The sequence below is a fragment of the Aulonocara stuartgranti genome, assembly GCF_965226115.1.
Source record: "Aulonocara stuartgranti genome assembly, chromosome: 10".
NCBI classification, from domain to species: domain Eukaryota; kingdom Metazoa; phylum Chordata; class Actinopteri; order Cichliformes; family Cichlidae; genus Aulonocara; species Aulonocara stuartgranti.
In genome coordinates this window covers 21,273,723-21,292,629 of record NC_138946.1, presented here as the reverse complement: position 1 = coordinate 21,292,629, position 18,907 = coordinate 21,273,723, and the positions used below count along the sequence as shown (strand labels likewise).

Sequence of the window (18,907 nt, the reverse complement as noted above, 5' to 3'; positions counted from 1 at the left end):
GATCACTCAGTTCTTTTCAGATACCTGTGTCTAGATGTGTCAGACAAATTGCATTTGCTCTGTTGATTCAGATGAAAATTGGCACTTCCCTAATTAAAACGAAGCCTTCTGAATCAATATTCACAATGCACTGGTCACACAGTCAACAGTTATCCTTTTAATTGCTGGCAATCACAAATGGAAGCCTTATTTAAAATAGTATGTAATTAACCTGTTGGTTTTAATTAAAAACAGAAAAACTAATGAATGCAAAGGAAAATATTAAGCTTTGGGCCCGCTGATATTTTAAGTGCATGGTTGGGGCTCTCTCTGTCTAGGACAAACTATCCATGATCTCCAGATAATTGCCCGAATCGCAGCTAATAATCAGTCTCCATATGCTTTAATGAGCCTGCAATTACACCTTATAATCAAAGAGCACTTTGAGGTCAAAGTTCCATGAATACAACTGAAACTGAACTTTATCTGAATTTCAGGAAAAAAAGAAAAAGAAGAAAAAAAGTTTCAGCCTACACCGCAAATCGCTAAGTCAAGAAAGCTTCCCACGGTGTTTGCTCATAGGTGGAACAATCTGTCAGCATGTAACAAATGTTAAATCAACCCGAAGGACGTTGTTAGAGGTAACATGACCCAGCAAGGCCTGCTGTATGTAAGTCAAAAGAACAACTACAGTGCTCTACCCGGGGCACTAACTTGCCCTGGGTAGAGCAGTAATTAAGCAGAGGCATAACTTTGCATACAAAGGGGTTTAATCTTTCAATATCCAGAAAGGGACGCATGATTAATTGTAGATCCTGCCACAATTGTATAGGTCAGCAATGTTTATTTCTATTTTTAATTCCCCTGACTGTCCCAATGTGGTATCGTCTCTCTTCCATTAAACCAATTATATTCTTTCAATGTGAAAACTATCCAAGTAGAACAGAATGTACTTGGGAGGGAGTTTTTTCTGGGAGTGAATGGAGAAAACTTGCAGCTCTTATGGAAAAAGAAAAGAAACAAAGGTGCAAATATAGTGACAAAGAGTAAGGTAGCTCTGACTGACCCTCTGACAAGAGTCAAGAATCAGATTTTTCTTTCGGGAATCTATTGTTGGCTCTGCTGGATTTGCTTTCCAATCCAGTCCTTAAACCTGAAATAACACTTTCTTTTTTGCCCAAATGTTCTCTCTGGGCTCGACAGCTGTTCTGATTTTTCTAGTCGTCCTCCCCAGTCTTTAAGGCAACTGTACTATTCTTCATTTTACAAGTCACTGTTTTAGTTTTGGGATTATAAAAAGATTTTCCTCTCTCGCTGCACTGTGTTCTGACAGACAGTAGCACTGTGAGTCTGATGTTATCCACCTAATAAGGGAGTTCAATTTGGTTACTGCAATGCATTTTTTTTTTTTTTATTCTTGCCAGATTAGATACCTACTTAGAGGTGAACTGTTTGGTGAAAGTACACCCAACTTCATCTTATCTTTGAGTAGGTGTGTGCATGTATGCGTGTGTGCATGTGTGTGTGTGTGTGTGTGTGCGCGTGTGTGTGTTAGATGAGCGCAGATATGACAGTTTCACCTGACTGAACTCAGTTGATGCTCTGCCAGCCAGACTGCCTGTGCCTCTCCTCTGGCCTTTCAATGAAAATAAATGATCCCTGGGTGGCTGTTTCTTTTTCTACAAAATGGCCACAAGTCAGCGGGAACTTAATGTCCGCTCCAAAGGGAAAGGAAATTAAAAGCTCAGAGACAATTTTCTAAAGTTCTTAATTTATCCACCAGCACAGCAGACGTTAAGCTTCTTTGTGTGTGCAGGTAGATGCATACAGATGAATATCAAAGCCGTGATCCAAGGCTGGCCTTGTTTAAAAGTAGCGGCAGATGTTGATGCCGTGATGACGGGGTTCAATACTATAAGCTTTTTCAAGCAAACTATTAGCAAGCTATTCAATTTGTGCAGGAAGCTGGGAGTGCGCCGTAGCATTGCTTGACATGAAGGGAGGCACACCAGTGCTTTTTTAAAAGAATTATCAACTTCTAAAATATTAAATGTGCTCCTCGGCAAAAATAACTTGGCCCACTTTGTGACAAATAAACAGAGCAATAATTAACCGCCTCTTGAGCGAGTCTCTTGTCTTGTTCAGATTCCCATTGCCAATGTCTTGGACAGCAGTTAGCTAAGGAAGTCTTTGTTCTGTTCTGCAGCCTTGCCGAGCTTTAAGTTGCAGTACTTTTTTTTAATTTTATTTTTTTTAAAAAGCCGTCACCAGCAGCAGACCAAAATTGTTTAAACTGCAGGACAACAAACTCTCAAGCAGCAGCTGAATGATATCAAGAACTGCCAAACTGTGACCTGCCAGCCTGCTGGTAGGGAAAAAAGGCAAAAAATACAAAAGCTCTGGTTAGCAATGACTAAACTTTCAAAATAAGAGCAAGGGAATTTCCTGCTGCAAAGATTATTGCAGAAGACACGGTTTAGAGGGGGTAGACAGAACATGAGCCAAGCCAGTATATTAATGATTTCTCACTGATCTCCAAATTTAGTTGCACTTTTAAAGAGGTTTTCAGCATTAGCTAAAAACAGCACTTTCAACTTTTCTGCTGTCACAGAAGTTAAACTCAGTCAGACCTGACTGAGTCCAATTAACACATAAATCACAGTGTGATATATCTGGTGAAACTCTTGAGAATACCGCCACTCTTGATTTATGTATTTTTAACCATAAAAAATGCCTGCGATCAGAGGGAGCTGAAATTCAAAGTCAAAGCAAATGAAAATCTACATCTCTTATTTAGTTTGTCAGCTGTCAAATCAAACATGTGATTATTTTCAGAATATTTGAATATAGATAAAATTTTGATTAAAAAAACCCCAGAACTAAACAAAACAAAGACTGACAGGAAAAAAACCCCTCAAGGTTGGACAAAATTCACAAAAATGGTGATAACTAAAGGGCTATTTACCTCAGAGACAGCAAAATTCATTTCATAGCAGTGGCACTGGGGATTTCAGCAGCAGCAGAAGGCTTTTAGAGCCACACGAGACATGTGAAGCATCTTGATTTGCAAAAATCTGTTAAACAGATTCTCTGGGCTTTCATTTTATGTAAAGCTGTTCAATCTGTATGGAATCTAATGCGGTCACACCACTTACACTGCTACAGCCGCAATACAATTTAAAAAAATATACATAGAAAAATCATCTTGTCTATAAAAATAAACCTTTTAATGAACAGACATCGCGTTCTGTGAGTGCTGGATTTTATGGTCCATTTCTGTCATGGAAAAAAGCAACAGCGATCACTTACAGACTCTTTGAGGGTAAATATTAAGAAGCAATTTGTTTTCCAGACTTTCCAGCATTTTCCCTTAATTGCATTATACTGACAAAGAGTGACGGGAATGTGGGGACAGGGAGAAAGGGTAATGACGTGTTAAAGGTCCCTGGCAGGAATCAAACAGGTGTTGGTGCAGTTAAGGCTGCTGGCTCACCGTGATGCCTCTGAGAGGAGATTACAAAAGACAGCAGTCACATATATTAAGTGCTTACTACTGAATCACCGTAAGATGAGGGATGACATTCATTTCAAGGACTTTTTGTGGAGGAAAGATAAACCCAGTGCTTTTTCTTCACTGAGCTCGAGATTAGTCCACACACCATGCTGCCAGTGAACCTTAACTAGTCTTTTCTGGCATGAAATCTGCACCACAGGCAGTTCACTAGTCCATATATAGATTAGGGAGGTTTCAAAAGAGGTGAGCACATTGTGCAAATACATCTCGTTTCTTTATACATGATGAGCACTGTATACTCTAAAAGCTCACTCTCCTGTATCCACCCTGCTCGGGATACATATACAGAGATGACTCTTGCAGCAGATGGAATTAGAAATGTGTCTGGAGTCAAACAGAGGGAGGGCCTATAAAGAGTGACTTCTCCCTGCCCATAGTGTAACCTATAATTGGGGGCCCAATATCAGCGCGCCTAAAAACACAGCTTACTATTTACACTTTTTTAAAATAGACGTGTTGTGGTGGGGCAGGGCCACACTTGGCAGGATGAGGTGGATTCTCAAGGCCTGAATATGCTTCACTTGTCAGCGTGTCCACATTATCTCCCATGAACAGAACCCAAACGATGTCTGCAGCCACTTAAGTACACTTGATGTGCTTTTCCTCCAAACGGCATGCTGACGTGCTGGTGAGAAGATCCTCCTCTCGAATTTGCACAATGTCAAGCCTTGAAAATAATGTGAATAGTTAAGCTTCAATGCTTACAATCTCTGACAAGGTCTTGATTAATGCTATGGCAAAAAGGCGTTACCGGCATTCAACCAGAATGCAGAAAAGTCACTTTTAACGCACTGACACAGCAGGTTTTCCTTTTTCCAACAGTGACGCACAAATTCAGCATATCTACAGACTGAATTTTTTTTTTTTTTTTAAATGCTCATTCACTTTTCTATGTTAATAACTTTTTCCACTTAATTAACTTTAACTTCTTATTTACAATTAACCATTTACAGCCAATTTACGACAACTGCTTTTATGGGGTCTGTGTCGCCGTTTCAAAGAAATTAAATTAACAAGAAGGTCAGTAGTTTGAGCTACAGGCTGTCAGGAAATGAGGAAGCGCCTTTTCCTCTCGGTTGCTACCATCACTGAGATGCCCTTGAACAAGGCCTTTAACACCCAACTGCTCTGCTGGAGATGCTCAATTGCCAATAACTGTGACTGCCGGGCAGGATGTTTAACCTAAACTAGCCTGATGAAATCTAGATTAAATCTATAATTAACAAGTCAATAGTGTCATTAGTGAACTTTTATACATACAAGATCTCACAATTTAGTCCTCTCCAGGATTCAGGACATACTATCCAGTTTAGGTTTATGCTACACAATAAAAATGTATTTCGTATATTTGCTTGTTCATAGCTGTGTTTTGAGTATGAACAGTTCTACTGAGGATATTTAAAGGGGAGCCTGACATAAGAGAAGTAAAAGCATGGCTTTCTCTTACTGTGCTGCACTAATACAAAAATAAATATTTGAGTAAAACCATCAAAAATAATCTCCTAAGCTTATAAAGATACATGATTACTGGGAACTGCATGAATCCAATTTTGCAGAAATCCCTCTAAGTAAGCCCAGTTAGCCTCTGAAATTCCCTTTAGGCTTTTCAGTTAGCCAAGGTTGTCTTGAAAACTGTCACTTCCAAAATTGTTCTTACCATCTGTAAACCAACCCCGTTACCGTTCAGAAAGTCAAACAAGACACTTACAGGTAGAAAAAAAAATGTAAAGAGAGATGATGGCAGGGACTGTGTGAACCACTCCAGATCTACCCTTCCCCCTTCCTCCTTCCTGAACAGTAGCAGATGACAATAGCTTCTAAACCAGGGCACGCCAGACATCCTGACAAAGGCAGGCTCCTCCCAAGCTGCTGAGTCCCCGGTTCCCAAATAAACACAGCCACAGGGAGAGGGCAAGAGTCGGGGATGTGGAGCATGCTGTGTCCAGACAAGCAGCAAAATGAGTCCTTTTTCCCGAGAGCAAGGCACTCTCCCAGCAAACCATAAAATTCATCTTGGACAAGGGAAATCTCTTGACACACTACAAGGCTTAATCGCATAATTAGGGCTGCAACAAAAACAACGGTGTCACACTCATTTAAAAAAAATAACATAAAATAAAATATTAGAAACTGAGAAGCAAATAACTGCATCTCCATATGCGCTGCTGCAATTGTATATCTTGAATGCTATTCAGCTCTTACTCACATGTAAGCAGGCGAAAGGGGTGAGGACCTGGATGTCTTAAGAACTGGCACTGGGAATTTCCAGCTGACAGGAGAACCGCTTTTCCATTTCAACGGCATGTTGTTGTCACCAGAATGGTGCTACAGCAATACCAACAGCAAAGACCATTTCCATGAAAAGGTTTCCAATGCAGTCTTCCATCCCACTCTGCCCACACCATTTAAGGGGGAGGGAGAGCAGCAGCGGCACCAGCAGCTACAGAAATACACTGGTAAAGGCAGTGCGGGCTACAGTCGGGGTTGTGACTTTAGCGGCAGCACTGAGAAGCCAATAGATTGCATCCACCACGACTACTTGCCCTGCTGCATTCACAGTTGTCTCGTGGTAGGAGGGGGAAGAAGCCCTGCCTTCTCATCACCCTTTCAGGGTAGTGAATAGCCCAGTAGCTAAGCAACAGTGCCACCTTGTTAGATGAGCTGTGATTACAGCTCTTGGCTTTCGGTGCAAATACAAGGATGGTAGATTAAGAAAAATATATATACAAGTAGAGCAGGGCGATATGGCCAAAAATATTTATCACGATATATATTTGAAAATTTGCGATAACGATATAACCGACGATATAATTGATGCGAGACAAAATACAACTCCACAACATTACTAGCGCAAAAAGACAACCTTCCATTTATTTTCACTTAAACAAGAAGCTGGTTTTTATGTACATTAAAGCTTTATAAAAATGTAACAGTGCAAATGCAAATTCCTTGCTGAAAGTTTAACCCAAAGGCATTTCCAGTAGAAATGGGCTGACATATCCTGAGCATAACCATGTATAATATCCACTGAAGTTAAAAAGAGGTGCTTTGCAACATTAAACTGCAGTGTGCAGTACGCATTTTTCGGACCATAAGGTGCACGGGATTATAAGGCACATTAAGCGAAACAAAGCAGTCAGATAAATCAAACTTTATTAAACTCATTCTTCTTGCTTCCTCCACTTCTGTACCATTGATTCATTAATGTTGAATTCTCTGGCAGCTGCTCTATTCCCATGTTGTTGCAGTATATTAATGACTAACCTCGTATTGTGGATGGATTATCTCAGTTGTTCTCCTGACTGAAGTTTGGTCCGTTTACAGCATCCTGCCATGCGATTGCATTTGTCTCTAACCACGAAGAACCTTCACGTTAACTTTTATAAGTGGAAAAGTGTTAGTGTTCGTCCTCCAGCTTCACTGTTTATGTTATGCTAACATAGCTGTGTCGCTAGCGATCACGTAGCACATCATTATATACCAGCTAGCCCAACTTCAGTAACCCTACAAACGTCACTGCTGTTTAGTTTCCTGTCTTCATTTATGTTGGAAGTGATAGCAGAGCTGTACGTTTGATTTTTTTCAGAAATCTCTCAGTCAGAACATGCAATATCATGCTTAGGTAACTAGCGAAACTAGCGAGCTAACTTCCGCTAGCTTCCTGCTAACTTCTAACTCCGTTAAATGTAATAACTTTTGTTTTCATGGATGCCTGGAAGTTAAACTTTATAGTTACACCTGGTAAAGCAGCAATGCTGATCGTTTTATTAAAGATGAAAGAATTTAGACAGTTTTTAACTCTAAGTGATGCTGCAGTGTTGTTTGACCTGAAGCATACGGAGTTTAGGACCCAGATTACTCCCAGATTTAAGAGCATCTTAGTCCGACAAATACGACAATAACAACGGCCGCTTGCATGTTCTGCAAAAAAAATGTGCTTTGTTGTGTATCTGACGGACAAACACCAAACCAGTTCCACATCACGGAAGTTGCACCATTTTTACAAACCAATTCTGGTTCATCTGTTTCACTCAACAATCGGCCATGTGCGTATGAAAACAAAGGCACTGCGCATGCGCGTTTTACTCCCATTCTATCGCGATATTTCATTTTCCTATCGTTGCCTAACATTATACCGGTATTACCGTGAACGGTATAATATGGCCCAGCCCTATATACAAGTCAATTAAAAAAACAAACAAACAAAAAAACAACCAAAGGATCCAGTCTCAAGAGATGGGCATGTCACTGATTAAACTATATAGTTCTATATACTAAGTACTGGACATGGGCCACTATATTCATATTCCCATTGCCTTTTAAATTAACAGTACAGAAAGAGCGCAAATTGATCAAAATTTTAACTACACTACCTGAACTGTTCCACTTTACCAAACCTAAGCATGTAGGGATTTGGAGTGAACTGCAAGTTGATGTTCTCTTCCTCTTAAATTATCCCCCACACAAAACTGATTGGAAGGCGATTGGTGGTGCAGTTGGATAATGACCTAAAACCATGGAAGCAACCCAAGAGCTTATTAAGGCAAAGGAGTGGAATGCTCTTAAATGGACAAGCCAATCATCTAACTTCAAACCAACTAAGCCCACCTTTCCCTTACTGAAAGAAATAAAACGGAAGGCACAAACAAGACCCACAAACAAGCAGGTACTGGTGCTAGATGCAGTGAAGGCAGGGCAATGCATTCCACAGGAAGAAACATCATTTGGTAAGATGCTCTGACTCAAGACTTCAGACAGTCATTAACTGCAAAGGATTTGCTGTAAGGAGTCCCAGTAGGCTTTGCTTTAGGTCACAATACCTTTGAGATACAATGCAACACCTTTTACAATCCATCTGATTAATAGATCAGATGATCGAACACATCGACAGCTGAGATTTACACTGATGTTATAGAATATTACGTTACGGACTACAGCCAGCTTTTTAGCTATAGCATAATTTTCTACCTCTGCAATTAACTAGAGGAGCCTAAAAACTGCTGCTCAGGCTGTACGAGTCAGACTGTGGTCACGGGACGACAGAGTTGTCACTGTGATTGTGGCTGTGGCCATGGCTGTGCTTTGGACACGGGCATGATTAAAAGGCTTTGACACATTGGTTTCTGCTGCGAACTGAAATGGCTGTGCATACTGCAGGTTCTGAACTCTTGTGCTGCGTGGGTAAGTCATTTGTCTTACCTACGCTTTCTTGGCTGGGAGGTCATAGAAACAGTGCAGAGTAGTTACAGCACAGCGAGACATATCCTTAGCGCCACAGATTGGCTGATAAATGCAACCACAGTTTATGCTATGCCCGCTTCCACAGTCAGAAAGGGCAGATCCATCTAAAGGCTATGCACAGTTATACATATGCAACAGGGCTGCCCTTGAAAGTTAACACTTCATTTAATGAAGCATTTAATGAACATATCTAATTTGATTAACATTCCCCAACTCAAATCAATTATTTATCTACCTGACAACAAGGGCTGTGAAAACTAGGAAAACTGACCAAAAGTCACTCTTATTTGAAAAACACACACAAATATTTTAAATAGCTGCACACATTATATGTGCACATTATGTCCACAAGTGGTCAAACAATAGAACTAACCTGAACAGGTACATGTACTTCAACATAAACATGCCATTTACAAGCCCTACATTACCACATATTACAAAAAATATATATATATAAATAAATAATAATTTGCTTCTATTATAAAGAATGGACATTCGACACCCTTTGCGAGGTCTGCTGTGGCAAAACATGGAAGATTAATCGTTTGCTCAACATGCAAATGGGAAATAATCAAACCAGCAGGGGGCTTAGGTCCACGAAGCTTTGATCATCATCCTGTTCTCTATTCAGTATCTAGCCAGTTAAGGCTCCACGATTTGATGTCTGCTGACAAAAATCTATTTTACCAAACAGGAGTCAGAATGTAAATCATTATCTGGAGCCAAGATGGGGTTTCATCTTTCTACCATTATTATCATACGACTGTTTTAGAAATTATTCCAGGCGTAAGCTTATCCCCTACGGAGCTGGAGCAATCTGAAAATTTTGTATTTAACAGCTGTGGTTCAGACAAAAAAAAAAAAAAAAAAAAAAAAAAAAAAAACAGCCCTCAAGTTTTTTCATGTATTTTTTTTATCGTACTGTTATTGCCTGTCTTAGTTTTTGGTTTTTTTTGTTTTTTTAAATGGTACACATAATAACAAACTAAAAGATTTTTTGGGGGGGAAAGTAGTTTTAAAAAGTTGAAAAAAAGACATAAAATGACTTAACACCTGCTCACCCTCAGCTGTTCAGCTGATATTTTTGTCCACTTCAGCTACATTCACCTGCTCCCTAATTCAAAAGGGTCACCACAGCAGGTAGCTTTCTGACACAACCCCAAAGGGATACACATCTGCCCCTGGGATTTAACTGGATATGTTTTACTTGGTAGGTGAATTTGTAAACCACTCCACCATGGAGCCACATTTACTTGGCCACTTATGTTCCCTGCTTGTGGCAAACTAACAGTGAAAATGTACACCTGTATTTTCATCTACACCATAGTTACTGGGTAACCGCACACCCTTGTCTCCCCCTGGAAATGTAACTACATGACTGTGATTGACCTCATCAGTATAATCCTTTCTTCTTATTTCTTCCAACTCCTGTTTCTGCCCTTATTTTTTTTTTTTTTTTGAATGGACTAGATCAACTTAAACAGAAACTTGATTGCAAACCAGTGTTTTGGAGGCAAAGCTGCAGTACAACAGAGACACAACAGCACAAGCATAAATTTTGGCAACGTCACCAGCCCTGTGCGTGGACTACAAAATAGGCTCTCCACAGATTCGACTCGCACAAGTCATAATTAGTCTTAAATCCTTCACCACTCTCTGCGTATCTGAGGTCTGAGTGAGACGTCCACCTAAGATGCTACCTTTGCCATATATGAATATGGAGAATTCAAAACACTTAGCATTACATTTTGTGATTCTTCTAACTTTTTATTTGCCAGAGACTGCGAAAAGCACCGAGAGCCAACCAGAGGCCAATTCCAAAACAGTGTTTTTGTGTGTTAATTAAACTGCAAATCGGTTATATCAGATAGACTTCTTGGATCATTGCAAAAAAAAAAATATTAAAACGTAATATGTCTATGTATGTAATATCTACTTCTTTAAAAATACAACAGTAGCAGCATTTCAAAATAAATCTTTCTTCTCTGTGTTATTTTTGTCTAACCTCAACTCACCATCAGACTGCTGCAGTTTCAAGTGGCCAAGAGTGCACTGTCCCGCTATTACAGGAAAGGCTTCATGTGAAGTGTTCAAGCATAAATTCTTTCTGGTGGCTGATTTTGTGACAAAGTCCCTCTCAGAAAAGATGAATATTTGTCCACTTAATCTGTTCTTGTGTCAAATTTCAGCTACGCTGCATGTGTGTGCAAGCACCCCCTCTGTAGTGGATATTCCTGCATATGACATACAAACCCAGCACTAGCCAAACAATAACATCTTTAAATAGTCTTCTCTCCTCTTGCATTCTGAAATACATATAACGGTCATGACCCTTTTCCCCCTCTCTTCTTCTCCTCAACTGGCGGTGCCATCTGTATTACAACCCCCATCATCACACCTTACGCTGTAACTGGCAGAATGACCTTGCGTCTTAACCAAGGGCAGCAGTCATCGTGCCGCTTCTGTCAAAGCCTGAAGGCTCAGTGCTACACCCATTATTCACAGTCCTATTCTATCACTCTCCTCCAACAACTGCAAACCCCCACATAATAGAGCTGTCCATGTCAAATGGCAGCAATACAATAATTCCACACCAGTGTAAAGATTTTATTTTACATGAATGAACTGTGAACAGCAAGGTTTCTATGCTAAATACAATTTGATTATTATCCAAAAGCAATTAACCATAGGAGAAGTGAAGTCATGGTGTTTTTAAGCTTCTTTCATTTATTAAACAGGCTTTTCTAAATGTGTTACTGATAGCTTATGCTGTGGAGAGACAGTCAGCAGTCCGCCTTAACTTTACACTCACAACTGTGTTCTCCAACTGCCCATCCATTTGGTGGTGTGTCTCATCCACCTCCACACAGTCTCAGTTCTGTTCTCGAGCGCCTTTTACAGACCATAGCTGTCCAAAGGGAGTTTAACCTACTCAAATTTAACTAAATTTTAATCAAAGAAGTCACGGTTGAGAAACTGGCTGTCTGAACTGGCAGGATTAAAAAAATAAACAACCTCAAATAAATATGAGGAATTAAATTAATCTAATTCCAGCTAAAAGTAACACCAAGGCTGCAGCCAAAGCCAAGGAGGAAGGCTGGGGAAAAATGTCTGCTGTGTAAATTAATAGGCATCAGCATCACCGCCCCATTATTAAAGCAAAGCATATCTGATTAGAACTATAATTATGTGTTCCATTTAAATTTTGTGTTGCTTAGATGCAATCTTATGGCATGTACGACTACTTCACCCTTTTCTTTCAGGTGCGACCCTGCCAATGTTAAACAGTCTCGAAAGCAATTAAAGATCAAATATAAGCATGCTTACAAATCTTTCACAATCTCAACAAGTATTCAAAGCTTCTTCAGTGCTAAACGAAGGCCTTAGGAACAATAAAATACATCTGAAATTGTTTGCTACAGGCTAGAATAAAAAACAACGAGGCAAAGGAAAATGTTCCCTCTCCAGAGAATCAATATTGTCATTGATGTTTTGGAAAGACAAAGGGTTTAGATGCTCTATTAAAAAGACTAGATGCTCTCTATCTACACATCAAAATATTTTTTGGTAAAAGTGGTTGACCAGTTAATCAGGCCTTTAAATGCAAACATCTGTTACCTGGAAAATAAGCAGCTCTGAAGCTTTTTAGAGATAGAACTGAAATTACCATGACTCAGTTGGCTCACTTAAACTTTGTTTTTGTAGCATGCATTATTCAGGAAGTTAAAATTACTCCCTATTTTGCCTGGATAAGTTACTTTTATCGATAGTGAAATGCTGGTGCTAAGACACCAAAGATGATCAATTTTCAAGTTCAATAAAAGTGGTCACTACCTTAATAATACTTAGATTGTATTATTGTAGGGTCTTTAACTTGCAATATAAAGCGCCTGATGTTATGATTTGGCGCTATATAAAAAAAAATTTCATTGACTTTAACTGAAATTGAGTTGAATTGAATCAGATCAGGCAGAGCATCCAGCCTAAAATGTGTGCCAAATCAAACATGTGGTGTGGTGAACCCTCGGGAAATAAGGGACCAGCTGAAAGTACCTTCTTCTTCTATACCTGCTATGAAATTGTTGTCTTCTATCAGTGATCTCAACAGAAACGTGCACATCTTAATTCTATTAGTACCACATCAAAGAGCTGTAGCAGTTATGAAACCGAGAGTGAAACCGCAACACAAATACCAACAGTTTTGGTGCACAGTTTGACTTCCTTATCTCTTCATCTATCGCTTTTGCTTAAAATGAAAGTTATAAGCTACAAAGGCAAAAGATGAACAGTAAATCTACAAAAAGCTCCGACTTCTTATATAAATCTCTTTAACACCTATCCATTCAAATCAGTAGGTATTGTGCCGTCTTAATCCAACAACAGTGGAAGAAGCTAAAATGAGGACAAAAGACTAATTCTGTCATCTCTGCATGCATGAGTGTCACTATTGATTTTAAAAATAGTTATGCCCGTCTCTAACTTTAAGTCCCGCCAGGAACCGAAAACAGAGGGCACCATCCACCACAGTTATACCCAGTGTTGGTCCATATTAGGTCACATCAAGTTGAGTCAAATGACTCAGCTTGATGAGTCATTTGACTCAACTTGATGGGGGTAAAAAACAAAAACAAAAAACAAAGACAAAACAAAACAAAGAAACTGCTTGTTTTCAATTATTACCAAGTCCAGTTATAAATACCATTAAAATCCAATTTGAGTATATATAGAAAAGTATGAAATAACTATGAGTATGTGAAAATACTGCTTGTTTAGTGAGAAATAAGCCACTATTACACACAGGCTACTCAGGCAAGATGTAAAAGGTAAAGTACTGGAGAACAAAATAATATATTAGAGTCACTGGAGAGGCTCAGGGGTTTTAGCAGTATTTTTCAGTCCTGGCCTATGTATACTAATGCATTAATACTTTAATTCCTTAACATGTAATAAATACTACTTAATTAACACCAGGTAGAAGCCATTCCTATCCAGAATTTAAACCAAGCATTACCTACAGTTTAAAAATGGCCCACCATCAATTCTCTATTGGAAGATGCTTTTTTTAAAAACGACTAATTTTGGCTGGTTACATTTAATATTATTCTAAGAGAAGGAAAAGAAAATCTTAAACATTGCTTACACCGTATGTTAAACATTCCTTAATTTTTGGTAAGTTTTGTGAGCAAAATATAAAATTCATAGGCATATTAATAAAAACAAAAATGCAAGATGAGGCCGCATTACCATACCTATCGTGCAGTCCGACGGGCATCGTCTCCCCTCTGTGTATAGGGTGCTCCATACCCTCGCCAAAAACCACACCTCAAAAGCAAAATATTTGTGTTAAAACCCTTCTCCAAGAAGCACACACATTATGGCATTTTCTGAACTCCAGAAAATGCCATAATACTTTTTTTAATTAGGTGATTTTTAATTCAGCACTTTTAGGAAAGTTTTGACAGTATTAACAGCATTTTTAAACTGAACTTACGTTATCATGTTTTAAAGTTTGCACACTTTAACGAGCCAGTTTAAGAAAGCTTCTCCAGCAAGGCATTGATCTTTTCTTAATCCACTTTACCCCATGTCAGCTGACACAAACATTCAGTTACATGGCAATGCACCATCTGAACGCTTATTCTCCTCAACTGAGATGTACCACACACACACAAATCCCTCATATAGTTTCACCTTAGACGATATTAAACTTACATTAACATCTTAAATAATTGGTAGTAACAAAGTGCGTGTGCATGCATGTTACTTTGTAGCTGAAAGCTGAAATAGATTGACAGAAGGGTGAATGGGTGTTTCTTTGACCCCATCCGCTGCTAAAATGTTACAGTTACATCACAACTTGTTGCTTTACACTGAACTAGGCTAATTAATGCTAAATATAGCTCCAGTCTATGTTACTTGAGAGAACAATCTTCGTGCTCGTTTAAAATACAGCAGCATCACCTTTAAAATAAGAAAAGATGAGCAAACTGTCATCGCGATTGTTTCAAAAGCTTAGCTCAAAAGTTTTTGATATTTGAGAAGTTTTCCTAAAACTTTGATTCCCTCTGTTTAAGAATTAATTTAGTGACAGGGTTTAATTTGGGACGAACGTTTGTCACCACAAAGTGCCGAGCTGTCGGAGAGACGTGTGGAGAAGGTGAGGTTAGTCCTTTTAAAGCTCAAGGTTTGATATCGTGATGTATGGGAGAGAAACTAAAACTGACTTTGTTCCTAGCAAAGGCTTCAGGCTCCTATCTTTAAACACGTCTGTCTCCATTAGCCGGACTGCGACAGCTGTTCAGACTTAACAGACAAGGCAACCAAATGGGAGCTTTGCTCATTTTCTGGCCATGTTTGACTCCATACTGTCGGTACACCTCCGGTGGGAACAGGCTAATGCTAACTAGCTAGGCTAACCCTATCGTTAACATTTGCTAGCTTAAAATAACATCAAATCACGACAGTCGACTTTGTGGTTGTCGCGTAAGTTTCTCTTAAGCAATCTTCCCATAGCGACATTAGCTTAACCAGTGACGGCGCAAAGGACTGTGGTCCTAATATAAGTTAGTTGGTTTAGTTATTAGTTGGTCTGGTTGGTTGGTTGATCTACCACCACCAACAGATGCCTATGGCTAACTGACAACCCGGTATGTGTTGAGCTTAATATACTACGTATAACATATTCATTAATGTAGGCAGTTTAACTATACTCTGCAAAGTTTTATAAAGCATATTCCATACCTTCCACAACGATATAGCGTTACCTTGCGTCCTTGTTTTCCTTCCAAGCCCTCAAATCCACTTATACCCCTGAAGCCTCCTTCCTAGTTTTATCCAATGCAGTTGTAGCTTACTAGGAAAGCCGGAGTATCCACACTTTCCATTGGCGGAAGAGTATGGCAATCTTCTCTCATTGGCTTAAAACTTCCGTTACTAAATAATGGTTTTAAGACAGCTTTTTTTATTTGAAGCACCTGGACACTGAAATGCCTGGATAATACTTTGTGAGGTGAACCATAGCCTTCCATTTAAAAACATTCGTGAGCTATATTCATAATGAAAAGTATCACATGTTGGAAATTAGTGAGACAGGGACGCACATAAAGTATGATAATTAGGTTGGTTATTTATTTATTTATTTAGTTTACAAAAGCAGAAGTCTGAATTTGGAGTTTGAATATTGTGGTAAATCAAGTGGAAATTTCAAGATGAGCTAATGTGAGAGGCTAATGTTGTTGAAATATGGAAGTGATTTGTTTTTTCACAGGTACAGCAGAGATCGGTGTTCCTGCTGCCCAATGACATTCCAGCTCAAACAGCAAAAATTAAAAGGACTCTGACAAATAAATAAGACAACACATACCTCATTTATCCCAAAGGTCAGGAATTTCTTTTTTTACACCATGTAAAGTTAACTAGAAAAAAACAAATAAATATGTTAAATAAAATTAAATAAAATATAACAACAATACATAAAAAATATTTTTAATTAGTTTTTACTATTGAAAAAAGTAAAAAATGCATCAATTCTGCAATGAAAATGACCAAATAGACAAACAATAGCCACATTTGTTCACAGTATGTAAATCATTTTAAAAGACATAAATGCATTTTTGAATGACAGGCTACCTGTAAAATATGTTTGGTTTTTTTGTACTTTTTTTAAAGTACAAAAAAACTTTGAGTCTTTGATGAGTCTTGTGACTTTGTCTTGTGACTCAGAGATCCTCTTCTGCATGCCTTGGTTGTAATGGGTGGTTATTTGAGTTAACAGCTACAGTCTACAATGACAAAATGTGTAAAAATAATGTATGCATTCATTAAAATGCACTCAGATTCTCCAATAATCACCTTTCTGCAACCTCCACCTTTTCATACTCTTGAATAATCCATTAGATTGTAGTCTTATTATCAATCAGCTGATGCATTGATCTGGAACAAAGAGCGCTTTGATTGCAAATGAAAACACTTCAGTCTGTGGTGATTTTTCCGTACCTCATTCACTGTGCCTGTCGCAGCATGTGAGAAAGAATGAGCGGGGCATAGAGCGGCTAACATATGAGCGTGTAACTTAAATGAGTTTTTCAATGGATTTATTAAGCACTACAATTTAATTACACTTTCTAGTATACTTAACAATACCCCTGCACTAATTACTGATCAGTAACCGTGTATAGAGTGGGGGAAATGATTGTTTGAGAAATGCTGAGTATGATCAAAAGAGCACCATTCCTACATTCAAGCACAGAGGTGAAAACATTATGCTTTTGGTTATTTTTCTGCTAAAGGTACAGGACGACTTCACCACATTGAGGGACCAATGAGCAGGACCATGTACAATAAAATCTTGGACAATACCCTTGTTTGCTCACCCAGAACACTAAAGATGGGTCAAGGATGACTTTTCCAGCATGGCAGTAGCCAAAACCAAGGCAACAAAGAAGCACATTAAGATTATGGAGTAGCTTAGCCACTCTCCAAACTCTCTCAGTCCTATAGAAAATTGGTGGAGGGAGCTGAACCTTTGAGTTTCCAAGTTGCAGCCAAGAAACCTAAAAAAGTTTCTGTAAAGAGGAGCGGGCCGAAATCCCTCCTCAGATGTGCACAAACCTGGTGACCAACTACAAAAAAACTTCTTACCACCATGCTTGCTAACAAGGGTTTCTCCAGCAAGTACTAAATCATGTTTTGATTGGGGCTCAAATACTTACTTCACTGAATGATATGCAAATCATCTTATAATTTTTATGTAATGTTTTCTTTCTGGGTTCTTCATTAAAATCCTCCTCTATCCTTTCTCTCTCGGTTAAAATAAAACTGCCATCAAATTTGGAGACTGTTAATTTCTTTGTAAGTGAAGATCAAAATAATTATTTCCATCACTGTATCCTGGTCACATTTATTTAGCCGTTTTTCTGGTGACCTTACATATAATAATGTTATTCTAACTAATAATTAAGATATAATTATTATGTCTGTGTGTCTGCTTAAAACAACCAAATGTCAGCAAGGCTCTAAACTGCTCATTAGTGGAAAAGTCACATGCAGTTTGCATACAAACCAAATCTGCCATGATGCAACTATACATGCTGCAGAGAGCTAACTCCCATCTAAAAAAAATGGCTGCATGCAGAGGATCACTTCCTTTGATTTCTCAAATTAAAATGATCCAGCTCTTCTCTCTGCTGAGAGAAAAGCGATAAGAAATGTCAGTAAACATGTATACCATCTCATGGGTTACTGACAGAGATTAGTCAGTGCTATGTCTGATTTGGTGATGTGCAGCACAGAAGCTCCACAGACTTTCAATGCATGCGACCTACAGAAATACTCTGACAGTTCTGCAGTGGCAGTGAATTTATTAGTGATAGGCAGGAAGAGTACAGAGCACCAGTGGATGATTGTGTGGCGTGTTCTGTGAAGAAACGGCAAAATGATGAGATTTTCTGTCAATTAGGCGTTGCAAGCCCAGTGTACTTACCTGTGGTCTGCTTTGGGAGCTGGTGACATGAACAGAATCACTGAAAAGGCTAACTCTGCAAATGCCAGCAAACTGGTCACTTTTGAAACTGTGGTGAAGATGTGGTGTCAGTGAGCAAACTTTAAACTCCATGGATAATCCTGTCCCCCTCTGCACCACTGACAGGCAGCGGATCACCTTTTCCAACAGACTGTTTCGGCTCCACTGCCACAAGGACAGATATAAGAAATCTCTCAGACCAAATGCTACCTGCCTCTATAATTCAAAAATGTCTGTCAGAGAGTCATCTGCCAGATACACTAATAATAATAATAATTTCTCAAATATGGGTTAAACAAACTGTTGCTCTAATCATGATCATATCATCCTGAGTGGATTATTTAGGAACCAAAAACTACACCTTGCTGCTAGACCAACTAATACACTCTACTCCACCTGATCAGTGGCTGTTATTCTCTTGGTTGTTCAGTGAGTATTGTAATGTATACAGTAATTTTATAAAACGGCACTCATATTAGTGAAGTAAAATGAGTGAGAGTTAAAAGATTGAAAAAAAGGATTTAGCAACCAAGTTGTTCCATTCAGATTCCAGTCCAGAAGGTGGCAGTATTAGCCGTAAAAGCTGTTCTCCA

General features: G+C 38.8%; 1 protein-coding gene across 5 annotated transcripts in view; it reads right to left on the bottom strand.

Annotated features, from left to right (window-relative positions):
- Nucleotides 1-15,629, bottom strand: part of klhl13 (kelch-like family member 13) — a 45,151-nt gene extending 29,522 nt beyond the window's left edge. Inside the window, exons 1-2 of one of the 5 annotated variants that reach the window (XM_082550166.1) lie at nucleotides 15,536-15,629; nucleotides 14,044-14,116 (exon numbers count right to left, since the gene is read on the bottom strand). In XM_082550166.1, the coding sequence (XP_082406292.1) occupies nucleotides 14,044-14,096 (53 nt within the window). In that variant the 5' untranslated portion in view covers nucleotides 14,097-14,116; nucleotides 15,536-15,629. Of the gene's footprint in view, nucleotides 1-5,759; nucleotides 6,074-14,043; nucleotides 14,117-15,535 lie in introns of those variants that run through there. The other 4 variants (XM_082550163.1, XM_082550164.1, XM_082550165.1 and 1 more) reach the window with 4 other exon arrangements.
- Between the last annotated feature and the right edge of the window lie 3,278 nt (nucleotides 15,630-18,907).